The 23,678-nt window shown below is 39.8% G+C and overlaps 5 protein-coding genes across 21 annotated transcripts; 2 read left to right on the forward strand and 3 right to left on the reverse strand.

Moving 5' to 3' along the window:
• The first annotated feature begins 322 nt into the window (after positions 1-322).
• rdgB (retinal degeneration B) lies at positions 323-18,367 on the forward strand. Of its 17 annotated transcripts, none has more exons than XM_089475860.1 (15): positions 326-647; positions 758-884; positions 6,821-7,203; positions 7,845-7,989; positions 8,354-8,545; positions 8,629-9,039; positions 9,115-9,434; positions 10,051-10,089; positions 10,213-10,288; positions 10,360-11,568; positions 11,693-11,833; positions 11,900-12,867; positions 12,941-13,113; positions 13,689-15,679; positions 16,345-18,367. In XM_089475860.1, the coding sequence occupies exons 3-14, from the start codon at positions 7,126-7,128 to the stop codon at positions 13,804-13,806; spliced, it is 3,870 nt and encodes a 1,289-aa protein (XP_089331986.1). In that variant the 5' UTR covers positions 326-647; positions 758-884; positions 6,821-7,125; the 3' UTR covers positions 13,807-15,679; positions 16,345-18,367. The 17 variants fall into 17 exon arrangements, with proteins under 17 accessions (XP_089331984.1, XP_089331986.1, XP_089331987.1 ...); XM_089475861.1 differs by having other exon boundaries at positions 758-797; XM_089475867.1 differs by lacking the exon at positions 758-884 and having other exon boundaries at positions 16,345-16,788; positions 18,109-18,367.
• A 743-nt stretch (positions 18,368-19,110) lies between these two features.
• CtsB (Cathepsin B) lies at positions 19,111-20,940 on the reverse strand. The gene is made up of 4 exons (XM_018016556.2): positions 20,539-20,940; positions 20,214-20,474; positions 19,810-19,977; positions 19,111-19,746 (listed from the first exon to the last, which is right to left on the reverse strand). Exons 1-4 carry the CDS (start codon positions 20,665-20,667, stop codon positions 19,276-19,278), a joined length of 1,029 nt encoding a protein of 342 aa, XP_017872045.1. The 5' UTR covers positions 20,668-20,940; the 3' UTR covers positions 19,111-19,275.
• Positions 20,941-21,195: 255 nt separating this feature from the next.
• amrt (TM2 domain-containing protein 2 amaretto) lies at positions 21,196-21,973 on the reverse strand. The gene has a single exon (XM_018016558.2). The coding sequence runs from the start codon at positions 21,971-21,973 to the stop codon at positions 21,260-21,262; it is 714 nt and encodes a 237-aa protein (XP_017872047.2). The 3' UTR covers positions 21,196-21,259.
• A 74-nt stretch (positions 21,974-22,047) lies between these two features.
• Positions 22,048-23,007, forward strand: Dlip1 (Dorsal interacting protein 1). Its single transcript, XM_018016559.2, has 2 exons — positions 22,048-22,679; positions 22,743-23,007. The coding sequence occupies exons 1-2, from the start codon at positions 22,229-22,231 to the stop codon at positions 22,940-22,942; spliced, it is 651 nt and encodes a 216-aa protein (XP_017872048.1). The 5' UTR covers positions 22,048-22,228; the 3' UTR covers positions 22,943-23,007.
• Positions 22,957-23,552, reverse strand: NdufA3 (NADH:ubiquinone oxidoreductase subunit A3). The gene is made up of 2 exons (XM_018016560.2): positions 23,397-23,552; positions 22,957-23,337 (listed from the first exon to the last, which is right to left on the reverse strand). Exon 2 carries the CDS (start codon positions 23,326-23,328, stop codon positions 23,095-23,097), a length of 234 nt encoding a protein of 77 aa, XP_017872049.1. The 5' UTR covers positions 23,329-23,337; positions 23,397-23,552; the 3' UTR covers positions 22,957-23,094.
• Positions 23,553-23,678: the final 126 nt, after the last annotated feature.

The following is a 23,678-nucleotide window of genomic DNA, read 5'->3' on the forward strand; positions in this document are numbered from 1 at the left end:
TTATATACATATATATATATTATCTATTTACGGAATATATGTATGTATATCTATTTTATATATAAAATAAAAATCTTTTCTGGAAATATGTTAAAACTAAACTTAGTATTTTGAGTTTTATACATTTCATTATTTAATTTATTAAAAAGAAACAAATAAGTTCATTAATATTTAACGTACGAATTATGTATATTGCTAACGTGATATCTGTATTTTCTGGAATACCCCATGCGTTCCTTCATTCTCTCACTCTCTCTCTCTCTCTTCTTTCTGTACATCAGCTTGTTGGCGCTTCTGCTGCTGCTGCAGCTTTTCAGCTGGTTGTGTTTCGTTTTCGTTTTTAGTTCAAAAGCGAACGCGGACGTGAGTCGGTCGTCGCAGCCGTCGCTCGCAACGCCTACGCTTTCGTTCCCTGTGTGCGTTTTGTGATTGCAAAAAGCAGCAGCAGCAAGAGGCAAGAAAACTTAATAAAAACAAATTTTCTTCTCGCGTGTGTGGATTTTTGCTAAGCAGCGCGTTTAAAACAGTTTTGTTGTAAACAAGTTGTTGTCATTTTCATTTCATTTTCTTGTCTTCTATTTATTTTGTTGATATCGATGGTATACATATATTGTTTTTAATCGCGCACAGCTGCTGGCAATATATATGTGAGTTCTCTAAATATGCATCAGTAGTATGTTTTTTGTTTTGTTTTTCCTGTGATGTGTGTTATAATTGTAAAATTGTTGTAATCAAATTAACGAAATACGCAAAACAGTAAGGATAACGGAATAATGTGTGATGCAGTGTGCTGATGGGTGGGTGGTTGTTTGGCTGTGAGCACGTAAACGTAAATGCGTAAGCTCAGACCCTGGACTCGAGCTTTGCTCTCTCCAGCTCCCAAGGTTTCTATCTCAGCACCAACACCAACACCAACAACAACAACAACAACACCAGCAACAAACTACTAAAAGGCATGCAAGCAACACCAGCACACACACACACACACACACACAAACTTGTGTCGTGCGTAAATATGTATATGCAATACACGTGCGTACATATGCACTACTCATGCGTATGTATGCGTGCGCGCGTACACGTACATGCATAAATACATACATACATACATACATGCAATGTGTGTGTGTGTGATAAGAATTTTCTACTAGATTATGGCATTTAAATTTTCTGCTTTCGGCTTAGCTTTTCAAGTCCAATATGGTTTTCCACGGTTTTCTTTGCGTGACTAGACGACCTCACACATTTTCGTGTGATTTGATTTAAGCTCCCAAAACGAGGCACAGCTGAAATTTAATGTTTTGCGGCTCCCAGTTGTATCATTGAAATGTTCTCTTGCGCTTGTGATTTTTTTATTCTTTTTAATTTCTTTTCGTCCGTTGTTGACAGTCATACTCGCTCACGAAACGAATAGGAGAGTATATTGGTGCATCCACTTAGCCGTCATTATTTATACAGCTATTACTATATACAGCTTTCAAGCTCCATTAAAGAATGCTTTAGCTCAATTAGAAAATAATTTATCTGTTTCGCCACAACTGAGCAACTGCTTTGCAGCAAATTGCGCCTGACTAAAGCGTTCTATACTTGATTTTTGTTTTTGTCTTGTTGTGGTTGGCTGCTTTAAGCCTAGGGCTAAATTATGTATATTGAGTGCGTACGCTTGGACCATCACCATGGTTGTTGTTGTTGGCCGCTTCTGCTGCTGCTTCTGTTGTTGGTATATTTATAAATTATTAATAAACATAAAGCGCGCCACAGGTGTGCACAGAGAGCGAGCGCTCGACCTCTGCGAGTAACACTCTTATACGTAATTGTATTTGTGTGCCTTTGCCTCCTCTATCTTTTATTAGTGACTGTGCGTCTCTGAGCACGTGTGTAGGTGTGTGTGTGAGAGTGTCAAAGCTTGTCCACTTTCTGTTGGTTTTCGTTGCTGCTGCATGCGCCGTTAACCTTTGGATTTGGCATTGCCTTTACCACCACCGTCGTTATGGCTGTGCTTGTGTGTATATGTGTGCAAATTCGGCTTCGCTCTTGCATATACGCACACTTATGCAAGGAATGCGAAATGCAACAGCGAAGAGCACAGCTAATGATCACCCATACATATAAGACAACTCTCTTTCTGCTGCTTCTTCGTCTTCCTCCTTATTGACAGTGAGCTGAGTTACTGATGCTCCAGCACTCTCGCTCTTTGGCGCCGTCTCTCTCTGTGACACACACTCTCATTCATTATTTTACTTCCGGGCCTTTCACATTCAATTATTTCTGCCTGAATAGTCGGCATAGCGGCAACTCAACGCTTAATACCGTTTGCGCTTTTTGGGGTTTTCTTCATTTCTGTTGTTGTTATGTATTTTTTACATTTGCTTGCGTCCAATTACTGTGGCAATTTATTCATCAAGCAGCAAAGCGTGCAAACAATAACATAATCAGGCATTAAAAACGGGGCCCAGCATCAAGTTTGTAATTTTTTGCGCTTTTACCACTTCTGCTTTTCCATTCTGTCCTGCGACTCTCTGTGTGCGTGTGTTTGTGTGTGTAAGCGCACTACGTGCATTTTCATATTGTTGTTTGTTTCGTTTCACCGTTGCTATGCACACTTTGTTGCTGTCACACACCTTATAATATTCGCAGTTTTATTTGCTGCTGTTGCTGTTTTTGCTGTTACTGCTGCTGCCTCCCAAATTTCCTGCTGCGAACTCTTCCAACCCGCTTGACACACACTTGATCGTCATAAAACAAACTGTAGAATGACAGACAGGCTATAAACACGACCCGCTCTCATGTTACGTGCAAAGTGCACAGATTTATACACGGCAAAAATAACTAGTATATTTATACATATGTACGTATGCCTATTTGTCCGTCCGTCTGTATGTCTGCCTGTCTGTCTATCTGTGCACATATTTATTTACTCAATTTTGTTATTCTCCTTTATAACGGGGCATAAGCAGACAAACATCTGTTCTGATATCTGTTAAGATAATTCGGCGAATTTTTGATTTCTCTCTCTTTATAGCACGAAAATAAGATTTCTTATCTCTCATGTATATCAATTACACTATATAAATCGTCTATATGACTATGGAAGATTTATGCACTCTTATTGAAGGGCAATTCAGTAAACAAAATGAAAAGAATAGACTGACTTCTTAATGTACAGAAAAACCTCTTCATCATCTAATCATACTCGCATTTTTATAACATTTTATAACAGAGACTTTAAAGTTTATTGTATAAATGAAACTCACTAATTAAATATTGACATTTAGTTAACAAAAATTACTGAAAATATGCCTAGCTGAGATATTGTATCTAACTTAGATCACATATCAGTTTAAGAACTGTAAAGAACTTATATTAAGTTGTCATCCATGTTCGATTCCCATGAATCTTGAGATCTATTACGAAATGCTCTATATGTATGTATATACATATTCTATATGAATGCGTGTATATATAGGTTCTGTGTATCTATTTTCCTCCCTAATGCCTTCTACCATTCCAACGCTGTCGCTTTCGTTGTCCCTCATAATTATTGATTACTGCTTTTGTGCCTCCTTTCAGTGGGCACACGTCCAACACATGATGTTTGCAACGGGGGCGGGCTTCGGCATGGGCGTGGGCATGATGGACAGTTATATTATGTGGGTGCTCGAAAGCCAGTGGTAAAGGCAAAGGCAGCCGCAAAAGCAATGGCAATGGCAAAGGGAAATGCAAAGCAAGGCAACATTGTCAATCATGAAATGTCCATTAATTAAGTTCCAATTGGCAGAGACAGCCGTAAAGTGGCCTGCAGGCAAGGCCAAGTCCATTAGGTGACTAGGCCTGAATATCGATACGTTTATATGTTCATATATGAAGTGTATCATAGCAAGGCTCTGTAAACATTTTAAATGCTGAGCAAATCACAATGTCAATAATAAATAACATAGTGCAGATATGCCAGCAATACCTTAGGCCTTGAGAATAACATAATCCAGTTATTCAAGCATTACACTATACCATTCCGCTATATTCAGATCAGTTTGGAAGAGATTTGAACTTGAAGACACTCAGAATTGTTTTGATACTTTTTATAGAATGATATAATCGATTAATTGATCTGCTGAACAAAAACCTTCAGAATTTGTTGCTCATTCTATTAATAATAAAAGATAATACAATTTATGCCAATTTCGGATTACTTAATCCGGGCTCAACATGTCGAAACCCTCGGAAATTTATAGTCTAACTCTGTTGATTGAAATAAAAAATATTGTGATGGGTTTGCTCGAATTTCTGATTAATTATTGGATTTAATATGTCAATAACCCATGAAAATATGCACATTGAAAATATACAATAAATACTCTGATTCTATAAATTGAAATGATATAAAAAGAGACAACATAATGGATTTATGCAAATTTCTGTTTTTTTTTTTTTTTTTTTCTTTTTTAAATCGGGCTTAGCATGTCAAAAACATTTAAAAATGTATACTCTGGCTCTATCGATTCAAATGATATATGAAAATGTAATGAGATGGGTTTATTTAAATTTTAGAGTATTTTAATGGTAGCAGCATATAGAGTTCCCTTTGGAAGTTATAATCTGATTCTATCGATTTAAGCTCTGCTGGGTTTATTATAAGTTTCTAATGTCTGATATCGCCTCTGGAAGACATGACAAGAGCATTCTAAATGCAATACCTTATGAATTTCCAGTTGAAAGTCCATCCAATATTTCCATTTCAAGTGCAGAAATTATCAGGCATAATACAATGAAGCGATAAAGAGTATATTACAACTTTCTATATGTACGCTCACAAAGGAGCTGTGGAGCAGTGGAAAGGTGGGGCCCATGAGCACGTCCCCAAAGCCAACGGTTTCATATTACATTCACAGGCATGATGCCACGCCTCAGACTCTGGGTATAGCTGACAATGAATAATTTATTATCTATTTAGCTATAGCTAAACTAGTTCATGTAGTGACTAGATATGTGTATAATCTAAAAATAGATCGTATATCGTTAATCTCTTGGTACTTCGTAATCTTTATAGCGCCGTCAATGGGAATCGCATTAGACTTTACCTCGTACTTGGTATTGAGAAATGAGTCAAGTGCAAACTTTGCTTAGACATTGACCGAAAAATGGAATATAATAAAAAGCGACAAACGCGTATTAGGGCTACGACCTTACGGTATCAAAGGTTAAGTTCACTTTAACCGTTTCCAGTTTCCAGTTTGCAGTCTCGAAACACTTATTTCACTAATATTTCAGGTATTTCAATTGTCTAGACCGTAAGCCATCCCATAAATCGCAATCGTTGTTTACAGTTTTATCTTTATTGCCCCGCACTCAGCGGAACCATTAATTGCATAGCTAAGCATTTGGCTCAAATTGTGAATTATCACGGCGATCAACATGTAATGATGTCGTACTCGTCAGCGGATCGATTACATTATTAAAGCGAAGCAAAACATATGTGCAACAAGTGGCTTAGACATGGATCAGTCATGGCAATAACTGTGACAGTTACTGCATATGGGTAAAAACACAACAAGCATATAATAGATGGATTTAATTAGTCAGAGAGAAACTCATTCAATGCCTGTCTATTTGTATATTCATGCGTACATCGATAAGTTATCGATAACCTGCAAGCATCGAAACGACTTGAGCATGCTCATTGTGGCCCTTGGGCATTTGGGGCATTAAGCATATAGGGTATCTGCTAATCGGCCACTCCCCATTTCGAGTACTCTTACTGGCTTTCTTTGTTTATCGAGTAGGTCAAGCGGTGACAGCCACAACCACGGGCAGGTGGAGGGGGAGAGGCCAGGGCAGCTTATGGGGCTCGGTTCTCGGTTCTCTTTGTTTTTGTACTGTTGTCGGTAGTCAACAATAAATCCAATTAGCAAAGCGGTTCAAGGTAACAGAAAAAAAAAGAAATACAAAAATTATGCACGATAAACCAAATTCACTTCAAGTGATGCTCTTGCTATACCCTGTATGGAAATTATATTTTCAGGCCAATGGGTGTAATGAGCTGAGAAGGAATTTGCATATATTTAATAAAATATTATTTATATAGAAGTTGCTCATAAATATTTCAAGAATATAATTTATACACGTATAAATAATGAAGAAAAATGTTTAAAATTTAAAGAGAATTAAAATTTAACTGTTTTGCTAATACAGCATATCTGCAGCAGTTTGAACTACTTTGTGTATGCCCTGTAGATTAATGAAAGGTTCTAGCAATTAGTTATAATGAAGTGAAATGGAATTGATAACTAATTAATGTAGAAGTTGTTTATGGATTTAAAAAATTTGTCAAATTTACATTTATAATTAGAGCAAAAATAATAAATAAAATATAAATATAAGACTTGCTAAGCCCGAGATATTTATTGAGTCGATATGGTCGTACAGCATATCTGCAAGTCGAGCAGCTTTCACACATTTTCTTTTGGCTTTCCATAATACACTGTGAGCTGAGCCACGAGGTGACCTTTTCATAGATTTTCAATTCCCATTTTCATTGTGCTTCGTTAGCTCTGATAGACAGCGCAAAGTGTTCCGTCTGACAGCCAGAGATTGTCCGAGTGCTGGGACATTTAGCTTGCTCTCCTTGGGCGACGGCCGGTGGTACATTGGGGCGAAATGAATGGTAGTTTGCATTTTAGAGCGCACATATTGCTGCACATTACACGGAAGCCATAGCAATTAGCTAAGGCAATGGCCACACATACACAACATGGACCCCTAGGGCCGCAACCCCTCGCAGCCCCCAGGCCAAAATTGTAATCCAACCTTGCCACATTTTCAGGTCATAGACGCCAGCAACGCCTCAGCCATGCGCAGCACAAACACCACTGGCAACAACAATAGCCAACATAATAATAATAGCAACAGCAGCTTTAACAACAACAACAACAACAACAACAGCGACCGATGATTGCCTGAAGCGAACAAAAATCCATCAGAAAGCGACAGAAAGCCTGCTTAGGCGAGAGAAGTTCAGAAGAATTCAAACCCGCCGTAATACACCAAAGACGCTGACCAAAAAGCATAAAAACCTAAATAAATAAAAACAAATTATATAGGCCACAAAAATATATATAACCTGCAAACATGTTGATCAAAGAGTACCGTATACCACTGCCCCTCACCGTCGAGGAGTACCGGATTGCCCAGCTGTATATGATAGCGGTAAGTTGATAGGCTTAACTCTATCTATAGAGAGCAATATGAAGATTGATGATAGCTGATAATTTGATCTATCCTAGATGCGGAAGAAAATCCAATATAATTAGTCCTATTATTGATATTAACACTAATCAACTGTATATGATATTAGTATTATCATTATGGGTATACATATATATTAATATTATTAATATTAGTATTAGTTTTCTTATGATATTTATTCGTATTTCGGAATTTATATTATTGTTAGCATTTTTAGTATTAAATATATTAGTATTAGCATAGTCAATATATTGATCTATCTTAGATGCGGAAAAGAATCCATTTCAATGAGTATTATTATAATAAAATAAAATATATAATATGCATTAGTATTCTTATTATTGTAGGTATATATATTAGAATTATTATTTTTATTATTATTGTTTAAAATTCTTAATGTTAGCATAATTATTAAATATATTAGTTAGTATTATTATTAGTCTTAGTAAAGATATTTCCAATAGAATTAGCACTAGCATTTCCCTATACTAAAAGTATCATTAGTACCTATTCAAACAGTATTAAAGTGATTAGTATAATATTTATATCAATTTTACGATTTCGGATTGACATTATTAATTTCCTGTATTTCCATCTTACAGAAAAAGAGCCGAGAGGAAAGCCATGGCGAAGGCAGCGGAGTTGAAATCATAATCAATGAGCCCTACAAAGATGGACCCGGAGGCAATGGGCAGTACACGAAAAAGATTTATCACGTGGGCAGTCACTTGCCGGGCTGGATAAAAAGTGAGTGGGTTTAGAGAGAGACTTCCTGGAGTGAACGAGTAGACAGAGATAGCTATATATGTATATTTGAGAGTATATATATATCGACTAAAAATATAATATAGTCTAGATCATATATGTATATATATTCTATAATATCTGTAAATAGAACCCTGTGCTGTGCCCTGTCTCAGGAACTAATAGAGCTTGAATCGTTGTCAGCTAATCAATCGATAATCGATAATCCTTATTGATTTGCAAGTTACCCCCTAGACCATGTCTAATTATATCTGTTTACTATTTGAAAAGTCAAGAAATATAATAGAAATTAAGTAATTTTTATATAGGACCAGTTGTGGAATAATATTTCTTATAATTTCCCTAGGCTTATTACCAAAGAGCGCGTTGACCGTTGAGGAGGAGGCATGGAATGCCTATCCGTATACGCGCACACGCTACACCTGTCCCTTTGTGGAGAAATTCTCACTGGATATCGAGACCTATTACCATCCGGACAATGGGTACCAGGATAATGTATTCCAGCTATCGGGTAGCGATCTGCGCAATCGCGTTGTGGGTGAGTCTCTCAAATCGAATTGTGATTGAGAAATTTTGATTGATTGACATTACTGTTTCTTCTTCTTCCTGTATTCCGGAAAGATGTGATTGATATTGTCAAGGATCAGCTGTGGGGCGGCGATTACGTGAAGGAGGAAGATCCCAAGTATTTTGTATCAGAGAAGACGGGCCGTGGCCCGCTGGGCGATGATTGGCTGGAGGAGTACTGGCGCGAGGTGAAGGGCAAGAAGCAGCCGACGTCCCGCAACATGTCCCTGATGACGGCCTATAAGATCTGTCGCGTCGAATTCCGCTATTGGGGCATGCAGACCAAGCTGGAGAAGTTCATACACGATGTGGCGCTGCGGAAGACAATGCTCCGGGCCCATCGCCAGGCCTGGGCGTGGCAAGACGAATGGCACGGCCTCACCATTGAGGACATACGCGAGCTGGAGCGCCAGACGCAGCTGGCTCTAGCTAAGAAAATGGGCGGAGGGGAGGAGTGCAGCGATGGTAAGCAGAGACCTTTGATAACAATATCGACAAGTCGTGCTAATCCCTCGATTATTCCATATTCACGACCCACAGACAGCACCTCGGAGCCATATATGAGCAGCGCCACCGCAGCCCCCGCATCGGGCACGAGTGAGCGCAAAAAATCAGCGCCGGCTGTGCCGCCCATTGTCACCCAGCAGCCGCCGAGCGCCGAGGCCAGTTCGGATGAAGACGATGAGGACGACGATGACGAGGATGAGGATGGCGTCGGCACCAATGTGGAGCTGGGTGCCCAAACCAGTGCCAATCAACGTTCCCGCTCCCAAAGCATTCAATTGGCCAACAAGGCCAAGTTCGGCTCGAAGGGCGCCCTGCATTCGCCCGTGGGATCTGCGCACAGCTTTGACCTGCAGGTGAGCAAGGCGCCATCGCAGCTGTCTACACCTGTTCAACTGATGCTGCACTCGCAGAGCAGAGCTACTGTTCATTGTCCCATCCAGTGTATACTCCATTGTCCTCTCACATTTGTTTTGGGATCTATGCCCATCCTCGATTGCATGGCAACAGATTTTTGTTGTGCCCAAACATCTCATTTGTCTATAGACATTGTCCACCCAATGCCAAGTCTGCAGTTGAAATACTCTATATATATATATATATATTTTCATAATGAAGCACAATTATCAGTTATTTTATCACCTGTTTCGTTGCTTATTAAACTGATAAACAAATGGAATTTGCATTGAATTCAAATTTTGAGTTTATTGGCTTTATGATTAGTGCAAATATTGAAATGCAAATTCGATCTACATATGTATGTATATGTGTGTTTCTTTGTTTCCTCTAACTCTCTGTGTGTGCGTGTATGTGTGTGTGTGTGTGATTCACCATATAAATAATCTTTGATTTGCTCTTGTCATACAAAATCAAATCCAATCAACAACCACCACAAAACACTCAACACCGAATACCGAATACCGAATACCGATTAAATGATATATGAAACGTAACCGACCCGATATTGAGCAGTCGAAAAAAGCGCATGCCAAGCCAGCAGTACGCCGTCATGTAAGTTGCGATCCAGCTCCAGCATTTAGGACCCTAGTTGACCACAATTACCGTATGAGAGCAGCTCAACTCCAGAGTTTCCAGTTGGGCAATTATTAATGATTACCTTTTGTGCTTTCCTAGGTGGCCAACTGGCGCATGGAACGTCTGGAAGTGGACTCCAAATCGAACTCGGATGAAGAGTTCTTCGATTGCTTGGGTGAGTCGCTCGATCTCGATCTCGATCTTCCGGCTCTCTATGCAGCTTCGATTAATGCTCGCACTTTGCAGACACAAATGAGACCAACTCGCTGGCCAAGTGGAGCTCACTGGAGCTGTTGGGCGAGGGCGACGACAGTCCGCCACCGCATGGCGGCAGCTCCAGTGGCAGCGGTGGTGCTGGCAGCGTGGCCGGGCGCCACAAGCAGGATGACAGCATATTCAATCAGGACTTTCTGATGCGCGTCGCATCGGAGCGTGGCAATAAGCGCCAGCTGCGCTCCTCGGCCAGCATCGATCGCAGTCACGACTCATCGCCGCCGGGCTCGCCGAGCACGCCCTCTTGCCCCACAACCATACTGATGCTGGTGGTGCACGCCGGCAGTGTTTTGGATGCGGCCAGTGAGCTGACCGCCAAGAAGTCGGACGTGACCACCTTCAAGGGCTCCTTCGAGGCCGTCATGCGCCAGCACTATCCCAGCCTCTTGACGCACTTGACCATTAAGATGGTGCCATGCCCTTCGATTTGCACGGATGCCCTGGGCATACTGTCGAGCCTCAGTCCGTACTCGTTTGACGCGTCGCCCTCGGCCGCGGACATACCCAATATAGCGGATGTGCCCATCGGAGCCATACCGCTGCTGGCCGTGGCCTCGCCCGAATTCCAGGAGACGGTGAACAAGACGGTGGCCGCTGCCAATATTGTCTATCATGAGTTCCTTAAGTCGGAGGAGGGCCACGGCTTCTCGGGCCAGGTGGTCATGCTGGGCGACTCCATGGGCTCGCTGCTGGCCTATGAGGCACTCTGTCGCTCCAACGGCAGCCAGCCGAATGCCGGCAATCCGTCGCAGGCCGCCGGCCACAGCCAAGCCGGCGGCGCTGGCGCTGGCGATTGTAGTCGCATGTCGCGCATGGATGACGATGAGCGCTTCATTGACTCCGACTTGGATGCGAAACGTTTGCTGGTGGCACCATCGCCGCGACGTCGTCGCTCCAGCTCCTCCAGCGATTCGCGTGCCACCAAGCTGGACTTTGAGGTCAGCGACTTTTTTATGTTCGGCTCACCGCTGTCGGTGGTCCTGGCCGCACGGAAGCTGCACGACTCAAAGACCGCCCTGGCCCGCCCCAATTGCCATCAGGTGTACAATCTGTTCCATCCAACCGACCCGATTGCCTCACGCTTGGAGCCCCTGCTGAGTGCACGCTTCTCCATTTTGTCGCCGGTGAATGTGCCGCGCTATGCTAAATATCCGCTGGGCAATGGACAGCCGTTGCATTTATGTGAGTAGACTCTCCCTCTCCCTCCCTCTCTCTCTCTTTGTCACATGAATTACAGTAACACATGATGTGTCTCTCTCTCTCTCTCTCTTTATCTAACATCACTCTCTCGTTCCTTTTGATGCAGTGGAGGTAATACAATCGCATCCGCAGCACTTTAACGACGGCAATAATTTGCTCTCTGCGGGCCGACGACTCTCCGATGCATCCATGCAGAGCACCATCTCGGGCCTCATTGAGAATGTCTCGCTCAGCACCATACACTCGCGTAAGTCCAAGCTCTTTAATGATCCTCCAATCTCTTCAACTGACTTCAACCACTTTCACATTGCAGTTCAGAACAAATGGTGGGGCACAAAGCGTTTGGATTACGCTCTTTATTGTCCCGAGGGGCTGAGCAATTTCCCGGCACATGCCCTGCCGCATCTATTCCATGCCAGCTATTGGGAGAGTCCCGATGTGATTGCCTTCATATTGCGGCAAATTGGCAAATTCGAGGGCATACCGTTTGTGGGCTCCCACGATGACAAGGACAACGCTTCGTTCCATCCGGGGCAGCCGCGTGAGAAGTGGATCAAGAAGCGCACGTCCGTCAAGCTCAAGAATGTGGCGGCCAATCATCGGGCCAACGATGTCATCGTGCAGGAGGGACGGGAGCAGCGATTGAATGCACGATTCATGTACGGACCGCTGGACATGATCACGCTGCACGGCGAGAAGGTGGACGTGCACATTATGAAGGACCCGCCGGCGGGCGAATGGACATTCCTCAGCACCGAAGTGACCGATAAAAATGGCCGCATCTCGTACACCATTCCCGACCATTTGTCTCTCGGCTATGGCATCTATCCGGTCAAGATGGTGGTGCGCGGCGATCACACGTCTGTGGACTGCTATATGGCTGTGGTGCCGCCGTTGACCGAGTGTGTTGTGTTTAGCATTGACGGCTCCTTCACGGCATCCATGTCGGTGACTGGGCGTGATCCGAAGGTGCGCGCTGGCGCCGTCGATGTCTGCCGCCATTGGCAGGAGCTGGGCTATCTGCTAATCTACATTACCGGACGGCCGGACATGCAGCAGCAGCGCGTCGTCTCCTGGCTCAGCCAGCACAATTTTCCCCACGGCCTGATTTCGTTCGCCGATGGCCTATCCACCGATCCGTTGGGCCACAAGACCGCCTATCTCAATAATCTCGTGCAGAACCATGGAATCTCAATTACCGCCGCTTACGGCAGCAGCAAGGATATTAGCGTGTACACCAATGTGGGCATGCGGCCGGAACAGATCTTCATTGTGGGCAAGGTATCCGAACTCCTACCGATCTCTCTTCCTACCTATATAGTAAGATACTAATAATATCCCATCTGCCCAACAGGTGGGCAAGAAACTGCAATCGAATGCCACGGTGCTCAGCGAGGGCTATGCCGCCCACTTGGCTGGCCTGCAGGCCGTCGGTGGCTCCCGTCCGGCTAAGGGCAATGCGCGTATGGTCATTCCGCGCGGCTGCTTCAATCTGCCGGGACAGTCGGCAAATCCGCGACGCAGAAGGTAGGTGCTCCCTCCCTGTTGCTCCGCGCTGCAGGCCCTCGATGGCGGGTGAGACGAGACTCCCTGCTGCACTGGCCGAGTCTTGTGTCATCTCTCAATGTAAATTGTACATATGTATGTGTATGTGTATGTGTTAGTCCTAATCGGCGAAAATCATTCTAGAAACTCTAATTGTATTCTAAGTATTTGGTGTTTTGTGCATCTTTATTTATTATTTGTGTATTATTATAATTTTAAGTTGTTTGTTAACTACTTTATTTGCTTACGCCTATGTTTGATTGTTTACTTTAAATGTTGTCTTATGTTTGAGCCGCCGAGACGGCGCATGCTCAGCCCGTCATCCGTCCGGTGCTGACCTAACCGTATACATATTTCTAAGTCTGTGTCCTGTACAACAATAACGCCTTTGTCCTGGCCATGTGAAAAGTCGTTTGTAACTCAGCTAACTATATTCGAGCCAAGCTCTATCTGTCTCTCTCTCACACACACCGCGGAGTCACTTAATCATACCTCATATCTCCTTCCAAATGCCTTCAACCATCCACCCAATATCCATCGATGATTTGAATGATCAGCAATGCGTTCGAGGTGCCACAGCTCCCTGGCACGCCCATCAGCAACAGCCTTGGCCAGCTGAACGAGGGCAAAGAGTGGGACTGGAGTGACTCTGCAGCTGTAACACCCGATACCTGATACTTGACATCACCCCGCTGCCCCGCTGCCCCTGACCAACCGTCCTAGACACAAAACTTTGCCTAGTCGACCAAAAGAAAATGAAAAGTGAAAATTATATTTTATTTTGTTATTAAGTTATTTGATAGTTGAAATGCCGTATTATCATATATGCTAAGTTCTAGTATTATATTGTTCTTATTTTGATAAATGTGTATGAATATCTTTATATATATATGTATATATATGTATTTATTAGTGCTTTTTATATTATATGATTTGGATTGATATTATTGTTATTGTAATTAATGCGAACAAAACTGAAAAAATCTGTTGAAGAAAAAAATAAACCAGGGACGAAATCTAGCCAAAAAGCAACAAGCACACATACGTATACGTGTATTTAGACACAAATTATATATATCGCAAATATATATATGTACAATAAAAATGCTTAACTACCCATTTAGTATTTGTATACATACATATGTATATTTCATAGAATATAATTTCGAATTGTATCTTTTCTTTGATTGTTTCTTGATTTGTGATAATCAACGCTTAAACCGCTTACCGTCACACGTCACGCCCACCCCCTCGCCGTTGATGCGATCTGCACACATAAACACACACACACAACACACGTATACCAATCCACACACATACCACACACTCGCTGTCTCGCACACATTCACCCACATACCCAATCCGATTATAATATATATATATATTGTGAATGTGTGTATATCAATACAGGCTGCATGAACAAGCTACCAATGAAGTTTAAAAACGTTTACCAACACTGTAGATATGCAACACCGTGATGCATTAGATAAAGCGTTATAAAACCAAACACAAAAAATTAAACAGAGACAAGAAAGAAGAAAAAATCAAAGGCAAATATTAAATGCAAATTTGGTGTATAGCGTTCGTAAATTAATATATTTAGTTGAGTTGATCTGTTTGATATGCTTTTAATGCATTTTAGAGGAGCATTGTGTTATTCTGTGCTCTGGCTGCAAACAGAAATGAAAAGGAAAAGAAAAAATATAGTATTTATGCCTAAAATTGGAAAAAACGCCATCAACTGAAATCTTTCTCAACTTTTCCTCTGTCTCTTTTTTCACAAAAAAAAAAAAAAAAATCCCTCCTTATGAAACTTTATTTTACAAACATTTTCGCATTGAATCTACACAAAACCCCAACACACACACATACACACACACGAACATGCCACAAATGCATCGTCAACTTGACATCGTTTCAAATGTGCAGCAATGAGACGGGCCTATCATCGCCGATACGCAGCGGCTATCTTAAACGCAAAACCTACCTGAGCCATCACTAGATCGATCCCAGCAGAGGAGCAACCTAACAGAGAGCGTCATAATAGACAAGCGATAGAGAGAGATAGCGAGAGCGTGAGCTTAGAGACAAATGTGTGCGTGATGAGTAATGCATTTTAGTTTATAGCATATCGATGTGCAAAACTATCGATTAATATAACGCAACCAGCAACTCCCACAAATACAAGCCATGCAACTAGCAATCAACTATATTTATAATAATAAATAAACCAGCATATACCTATCAAACAAAACGCTTCGTACATGTTTAGATGACATCTAAACATACTATTGGATCAGCATTAGTTGCAGTTTAACAACAACAACAACAATAGCAACAACAACATCTCAGCATCTGCAACATCTGTGTATATACATAAAGCCCGTTATATTATGCGCAATATATAGCCAACTACATAGTATATGGTGTATATACAATATACAAGATACAAAAAAAATATATATATATACATGAAAAATTCCAAAAATTATAAAAAAAAAACTAAATCAATTGTACAACATATAACAAAAGTCAAATGTGTCACGCGGTAAGTAAATATCGATTGCAGCTAGCTGCAATTACCGTTATTTATAGTATGAAGTCAATCAATAGGAGAAAACTTTCTAGCTTGTTTATTCAAATGAGTTAAGATTTAATCAATATTAGAGTATTAGCATAGCTGGGATAGAGTCTCGAAATCGTTTATTATTCACCGCTAGCTTAGTTCAAGATATTTGGAAAATAACTAAGAAAAAATATTAGTTATCGAACGAATCGAAAATTGAAGATCTAATTTTTCGACTGATGCTTATTTTAAGATCAATTCAGGGAGATATATGCCATAGTAGAAATAACGAAATTTTTTAGTCGTAAATCAACTGAAAATTGAATTCCTATAGAGATAGATGAATACGGATGATCAATTAGAAATGAGGATTGTTTTTTTTTTTTTTTTTTTTTTTTTTTTTTTTTTTTTTTTTTAGAATTATAAATATGAACTCAAGGGAATAATATTTGTAAATGAAACGGACTTTGGACAGAACATCTTATGACATTATATAAATACTGATACTAGTATGGCAAATAATTGGAGCTTTATATTACAAATTTAGGTCAAACAGTTTTGTTTGCTTTACCAGAAAAAATGTACTCATATTGTATATAATTGAAAATATATAGTAATTGTAATTTCCTTTCATATCTATTTCTCAGGTACCTGGAAAGAAAGACTGTTTCCTCCTGTTGTTTGATGGTTTTTCAAACCACATAAAGAGTAAAAACAAAAACAAATCACACAAAATTAATGAAACAAAAAAGAAAAGAAAATAATTAATGAGCAGCTTATATATATATACAAATAAATATGTATGTGTGGGCACCTATGTATATGTATGTAGTATGTGAGCTTATATGCTATAATTGTATAACAAAAAACAAAGTCAACCCATACATATATACATATATATTTAAACCGTTTAACATACATATGAAAATAATAATAATAATAAAAAAAAGAGAAAACAAAACAAAGCGAACAAAGTTCAATAAATGTGGTATAAAAACATGAATGTTGATAACAATTGAAGCTAAGTACAACTTGCAGTTGGTAATACAAGGAGATCTCGCTCAGAGAACGGCTCTATGTAGCTCGCAGAGGTAAAAAGCGTTGCAAAATCAAATAACAAATTCAATGCATTTCCAAAACCAAACAAAACAGTATAAATACATAAAATATATATTGAAATTGCTTCTGAAACAATTATTAATTACTCAACAAAGATTCTATTTCTATAAATAATTATATATAAATAAATATATATGTGTGTGTGTAAATCTAAAGAAAAAAGATGAAAAATATATTGAAATTGTTCCAAAATGCAAAGGAAAACAATCTGTTTCTAATTCGACTCCTTGAGGAAACACATTAGAAATCTCTCTATAATTGTGATAGTTTTTCTCTACTGCAGATTAAAAAAAAAATTATTTAACAACTATGCAACATTAAAAACAAAACAAAAAACACGAATATATAATATAAAAATAATATATATTTATAAAAAAAAACAAAATTAAAAATGTAAAAAACTATTTGGGAATGCGAATTCGTTAAAAGTTCAGTAGCTGTTAGTGTTATATCGTGAACCATACATATATGTATATATATACATATATATAAATAGTTGAGAGTAATGCATATATTTATGTGACATTATCCACCTTTAGGCCGGAAGCAACAAGAAACAGACAAACAAACAAACAACCGACACTCATTTGTGATAAACAATAATTGAGTATATAGTATACGTTGATATTGATGACAGAATCTTCAAGTTCTCCTACACTCAATGCTACCTGATGAAAAGCGAACCATATATATATATATATATGTATATAGCACATATATACTTATGTATGCAATATATATATATATATATATATATATATATATATATATATATATATGCAAGACAACCGGAACACAAAGGATCCAAATATAAATATATATGTACATATATAAATACATATATGTAACGTTACACCTATACCTATATTAAAAAAAAAAAAAAAAAAAAATAACACGATATTATTGAAAAGCCAGGTGTTTCAAAACATAAACATTAAAAACAAAACACAATTAAATACGTTCCTCTAAAATCTAAAAAAAGTATATATACATATATATATATATATATATATATATATCGAATAAGTTCATCCATATTGATATTATCTAGTAATAGAGACTCTCAGTTCACAAATGAACAGCAACAAAAAAAAAATGAAGCAAAGTAAACAAATATGATTTTTTGAGCAATCAAATTTTGCCCAGTTTCCTGACGAGTTTCCTTCCAAAGTTTCCCCTATTTTTTTCTAACTTTTTTATAGACTCTTATGCTTCATTTTCTATTCTAATTGTGCTTTATATAGCTTAAAAGAATTCGAATTAAATAAATAATTTAATAACCCACCATTTAGCTGATAAGAACCCAGCTGACGTTCCAATAAAAAAAAAAAGGAGAAAAAACAAAATATATATACATATATACTATATATGTATATGTTGTCCAAAAGTCCAATATGAATTATAAATGAATAATACAAAAAAAAAAAAGGAGAGATAATCGAAATCTAAATACAAAACGAAATTGGAGTAATTCCAGATGCAATATCTATTTACAAAAAAAAAAAAAAAAAAAAAAAAAAAAAAATTAATTAAATAAAGAAAACAAGAAAACTAGAATGAGAAAAACTTAATCTGCATACAGTACGAGAAACATATACATACATATGTAAGTGCGAAGAAAAAGACACATATATATATGTATGTGTGTATCTATATATCTACACATTTTTCACAAAGTAAACTTTGTAGAGAGACAGGACGAGTTATTGTTGAACAACTGGACAAGCTGTTATCCAAAATTCGAATTCGACGAAGTTGCTTCAACTCCAAATTGCTGTCCAAATATTTTTCGATCTATGTTAGCTGTTTGTTACACCAGAGCGAGAAGGCCATATGCAGTTCAAGTAAATAATGTGCAAAGAACAAAATTATATGAAAAAAAAAAACAAAAAACAAAAAAAAAAAAAAATGTTCATAAAAAAAAAACCAAAATGTTCTATTTGATGTTATGAAATGAGAAAAACCAATAAAAACTGATGTGAAAAAAAAAAACAAACAAACAACTGATTTTCTATATACATATATAGCTATACATACTACAAAGCGTGGGGGTTCTTGAACCGTAAAGCAAAACAGACAAGAGCTGCAAATAAGGGGCGTTCAGCGAAACGTATAATTGAGCTCGTTCCGTGGCTGACTAATTGAAAGCTGGTGTCGCTGAATTGCTGATAAATCCATATGGGTGCGAATGAGCAGCAGCTGCAGTCAGTGCAGAACAAATATATTATAAATCATAGTCTGTCTGATGATGGGTGCATTAGTTTGGCGACATCCCAGATGTGTACATAGATGTGTAAAGTTTTATACAATTTATTTATTTTCTAAAGTCGCAGCTAATTAATTGTTTGTTTTTTACATACGGTATATTGGTATTGAAAACGTCTGTAATATCGTATTAAGATTATTTGAAGGCATTAATTAAGCAATATTATGCAGTTAGTTGGGCTGGGGAAGGTGGCTTACAGCTTGGGCAGGCCAGCAGAGATGGCGCTCTCGATGCCGCAATGATCCTCGCCACGCACAATGCGGAAGAATCCGTTGTCTCCCCAGTCGGTGTTCCATGAGTTGCCAATTAGCCAGTAGGGCACTTTGCTATCGCCCCAAACGCCCCAGCCGAGTATGCGTATGGCATGGCCGCCCAGTTCTTTGCCATGGACATGCTTGTAGACGCCCGACTTGTACAATATCAAATCCTCATAGACTGTGAATGCGCCTTCCACCGGTCCGTTGGTCATGATTTCGCGTTGAATTTCACGCGGATTGCGACTGATCGAGTAGGACTTGGAGCCAAAGTGTTTGTCTTTAGCATAATCAACGGAGTAGCTCGACTCGCATTGATGTTTGCAGGAAGGGGTTCTGCCATTTTTGCAGGGTGGGCGTGTACCATTCACGTGATGCTCACATGGCTCGATCTCATAGGGACGGCAACCCTATAACAGGCCAAACGACCATTGAATAACTCTGAGCTACAATTCAGTGTTGAATGGACTTACCTCATTGGAGTTATAGGAGCCACCGCTCACAATGCCCTTGTGGGTCCAGTAACTCCAGGCGGCGCCAGGGAATCCGCCATTGCAGCCAAAGCCGCAAGTGTGGCAACACGAGACCAAATCATCAGCTGAGAAATGGAAGTTTACAGTGCCATTGGAATGTATGCACACCTACAAATAAAATAAGTCAACAAATCGTTCAGCCTAAACAAAGAACATGCACACACACACGCATACACGTCTGTGTATGTGTCTACAAAACCGTACACAAACACAGCAATTCAACGCAATTGTGTGAAATCGATAATCTAAATAGTGATAAGCACAAAGTCAGCTGCGTCATCTGCTTTGTATTTTGTCTGTGTGTGTTGCGCGAGGCTTCAGGTCAGTGGGGCATCGCTACTTACACGATCGGACATCGCCTCGACGGCACCAAAGGCCCAACAGGAGCCGCATGAGCCCTGATCACGGATCTCCCCAATGGTGGGGCAGTTGGGCCAGGCAGTACGCGCATCAAACGATTCGGGCAGATCGTCACCGTCATCTCCCACCAGATTGCCGAGCACTTGGCTCTTTTCGGGCAGCGTAAACTTATGCGCATCGGGATGGACACCCATTAGGCCGCGTATATGTCCCTCTGATACAGATGCATCAAAGTTGCGACCAGGCTAATGGAAATAAACAATGGAAATGTCACGTCATCATAATCATAATAATAATATTAATACTTACCGTCCATGTCTTTGCTTTGCTGCGCACCAGCTCTATGAATTCATCACTTAGCATATGGGGATCATCCTCTCCGGCAGCGACTACGGCCACCAGAGCCAGCAGCGCCAAAGTTGCTGCAAAATATTTCATTTTACAGCTGCGTATTCGTCAAAATGGCGTTGACAGCGCAATTGAAAAAAAATTGTCAGAGCTCAGCTAATCGTGTATGTGTATATATAATAATTTATATATGTATACAATTTGTCAATATAGATAAAAGAGTAGGCTTTTCGAATTTTATTTGGTTGACTGGCAAGCACCAGTTGCAATGGCAAACTGTTGTATAGTTTAGTTACACTCAATTTATATGCGTTGTTTCTTTTCTTTTCAAAGTAGCTGATAAGCGGCCATTGCAGTGATGACAAAAATAACGTGAGTCTCTTATCGATATTTGTGAGCAACGATATCTGCGAAGAGTTGGTCATATTGATATTTTACAATTGAAAGATTTTGGCAAATTTAAAAATAATTGATTGCATTAATAAAATAATGTAATTTAAGATTATTTCATTTTATCATTGTACACATCAACAAGTTATGGATACATGGATAAGGGGCCAATTAGATATGCATGTGAAAAGTAAAACTAAACTAACAATCAAGAAAACAAACAAATCGTAAATCTTAACATTTATTTTATTTACAATGATTGAACTATTATCACAAGAACATATTATTTAGCTTATACATATGGATTCCAGTTGCTGCCATCTTCTGGCAACAGATTATTAGTTATTAGCAATATCACGTCTATAATCCACCAGACTCCAACGCCGCCCATTGTCAAGAGTTTGCCCACAGCAGTTCCCGTTTGTCCCAAACAGAAGCGATCCATGCCCAGGAAGCCCAGCAGCATGCTGTATATCAATGTGGTTACGAAATAGTGATCCGTGTAGCGAACACATGGCACACCATCCCGGAAAAATGTGCGTGCGCCGTAACAGTCGATGTCCGTGTAGACGGTGCATTGGACTTTGGTGTGCTCAACATCCTCATAGTTGGAGCCACCAAAACGCAGACAGCCGTAGCCCTTCTCATTGCGTGCCGAATCGTTATTCCGATGATCAATAGGCTCCTTGCATTCCAGAAAATCTCGTGGCAGAAACGAGCACATCACAGTCGGCCCCAACGGATTAAACGCTGAGTTGGACGTGGAAGCTGCTTGCGAATTGGAACCAACCTGTGATTGGGCCTGGACGGGTACAACCGATTGTACAGCTGTGCCGGAAACAACAGTTTGGGTCTGTTCTTTGTCACTGCGCGCCTGAATGGCATGGCTGACCGGACTAATAACTAGAAACGGGATGACAACGCTGAATAAAATTAGTTTTCGCTGCATTGTTGTTTTGCTTGCACCAAAACTAGAGATGAGCAAGATATACCGAGCTGTGTGCATAAGAAACCATCGCTTAAGCAATCTATCACGATGAATTGCAATTCATCGATATTTACTAAACATTGTTTATCATTTTATGCTGCTGGCGTCTCTAAAATAGTTGTGTTATTAAAAGCCGCCGTTGCATTTGCCAGATCGCGAGTTTTTAAAGTACACATCTCGTATAAATAAGCACAAATTGTCAACAACGAAGAAATACAATGCCATTCATTCAAATTTAATATACATTGTAAATTGGTAACATTAACATTCGAAATGGATATTTTCGAAAATATTTGCCGCACTTGCGGCAACGACTGTTTGGATGCACTGGACATATTCGACGATAGCGTTATGGTGCTGGATAAAAATATTCTGATCTCGGAGATATTGTCGTCGTGCTTGCCCAGCTCGGCATCATTACCAGCGTTGAGCGAGGACGATGACTATCCCAAGCAGATATGCCGGGTCTGCATCAAGAAACTGATTATGATTTATGAATTCAATAATAAGTGGATAACGGCAACTAATGAATTCACTGTGGCCTTAAAATTCGAGCAACGTCGCAATCGATCCCGCCTCACGCAGTCAATATCATCTCCTGACGATCAGTTACCACTCAAATGCATTGGAAAAGCGATCGAGACAAATCTGGAATCTATAGCGCCAGCCCATGCTACTGGCATTAAGGCAGAAACAATTGTGTTCAAGCATGAGCCAAGTGAGGGTAAGTTCTTAAGTTTTTCACTTAGAACATATTAATGCATTTATAACAAAATTTACTTATTAGGTACCGAGATTGGAGACCTAATCGAAGAGGCTGAGTTGGTCCAGGATATGACGCCAAGGACCAGCATATCAATCAGATCGGCAACAAATTATCAGTGCGCTTTGTGTAATGAATGTTATCACACACTGGCGGCCTACCAAAAGCATCATAAAGTCAATCATCGGAACTCTCAGTTCATGTTCTTTACGCCAAGACAATAGACTCCGGTCACGTCTCTCTTTTAACAGACTTATATATCTATATTAATATATATATACCGAAACTATTTGTATACATTTGTTTTACATAGCTATTTTTTTTTTGTATTGCGGCAGCGCGAAAGAATGAAAACAAAGGGTACACAATTATATGATTATTCGTCGTCATCGTCGCGCACTTTCTGGGCGCGTGGATCATCGTGCCGGAACACCACATATCCCATTTTGTAGCGACGATTGTCACCATCCTTAGCGTAGTAGTTGGTCAGGCCAATGCCTGCCATGATGAGGCCTGCAATGGCCATGGCCGAGCCGCCGACGATGTCGGGAATCTCGTTCCAGGCGCGTTTCAGCAGCGATGTTGAACCTCGGGCGGCGGATGCTGACATTGTGGGCGCCTGCAAGTAGAGTTTATATGTTAAATTATTCGTATATTAGCTATAAAATATCATTATACTTATTAAATCTACGCGTTTCAGTTACACAACAAGAGCAGTCCCGTTGTTTAGCGATGTGGTTTGACAGAAATATTTATTAGTGTTATCGATAGCTGAACACAACAAACTCAAAGCAGCGCACAGTTATTCATGCAGGTTGGCAGTTCTGCTTTTTCTAAATGTCAAGTTTTTGTTTCTTTGAAGAAATTTGAAAAGCATTGCCTAGAATGCCATTTTGTAGGTAGTAGAATTTGATTATTTGTTTAGTGTCTTAGGCAGTGAATAAATTGTAGAAAAATCAA

This window comes from Drosophila arizonae, chromosome X (genome assembly GCF_054131065.1).
Source record: "Drosophila arizonae isolate 15081-1271.41 chromosome X, UAZ_ARI_1.0, whole genome shotgun sequence".
Classification (NCBI taxonomy): Eukaryota; Metazoa; Arthropoda; class Insecta; order Diptera; family Drosophilidae; genus Drosophila; species Drosophila arizonae.

Excerpts from the sequence above, each read along its gene's own strand:
- rdgB (XM_089475858.1), top strand. The coding sequence starts at position 7,126 with ATGTTGATCAAAGAGTACCGTATACCACTGCCCCTCACCGTCGAGGAG. Across the intron at positions 9,435-10,050 it reads CGCACAGCTTTGACCTGCAG|TCGAAAAAAGCGCATGCCAA; the intron begins GTGAGCAAGGCG and ends GATATTGAGCAG. Across the intron at positions 11,569-11,692 it reads TGGACAGCCGTTGCATTTAT|TGGAGGTAATACAATCGCAT; the intron begins GTGAGTAGACTC and ends CTTTTGATGCAG.
- CtsB (XM_018016556.2), bottom strand. The coding sequence starts at position 20,667 with ATGAAATATTTTGCAGCAACTTTGGCGCTGCTGGCTCTGGTGGCCGTA. Across the intron at positions 20,475-20,538 it reads GCAAAGCAAAGACATGGACG|CCTGGTCGCAACTTTGATGC; the intron begins GTAAGTATTAAT and ends TATTTCCATTAG. Across the intron at positions 19,747-19,809 it reads GCTCCTATAACTCCAATGAG|GGTTGCCGTCCCTATGAGAT; the intron begins GTAAGTCCATTC and ends GGCCTGTTATAG.
- amrt (XM_018016558.2), bottom strand. The coding sequence starts at position 21,973 with ATGCACACAGCTCGGTATATCTTGCTCATCTCTAGTTTTGGTGCAAGC.
- NdufA3 (XM_018016560.2), bottom strand. The coding sequence starts at position 23,328 with ATGTCAGCATCCGCCGCCCGAGGTTCAACATCGCTGCTGAAACGCGCC.
- Dlip1 (XM_018016559.2), top strand. The coding sequence starts at position 22,229 with ATGGATATTTTCGAAAATATTTGCCGCACTTGCGGCAACGACTGTTTG. Across the intron at positions 22,680-22,742 it reads CAAGCATGAGCCAAGTGAGG|GTACCGAGATTGGAGACCTA; the intron begins GTAAGTTCTTAA and ends TTTACTTATTAG.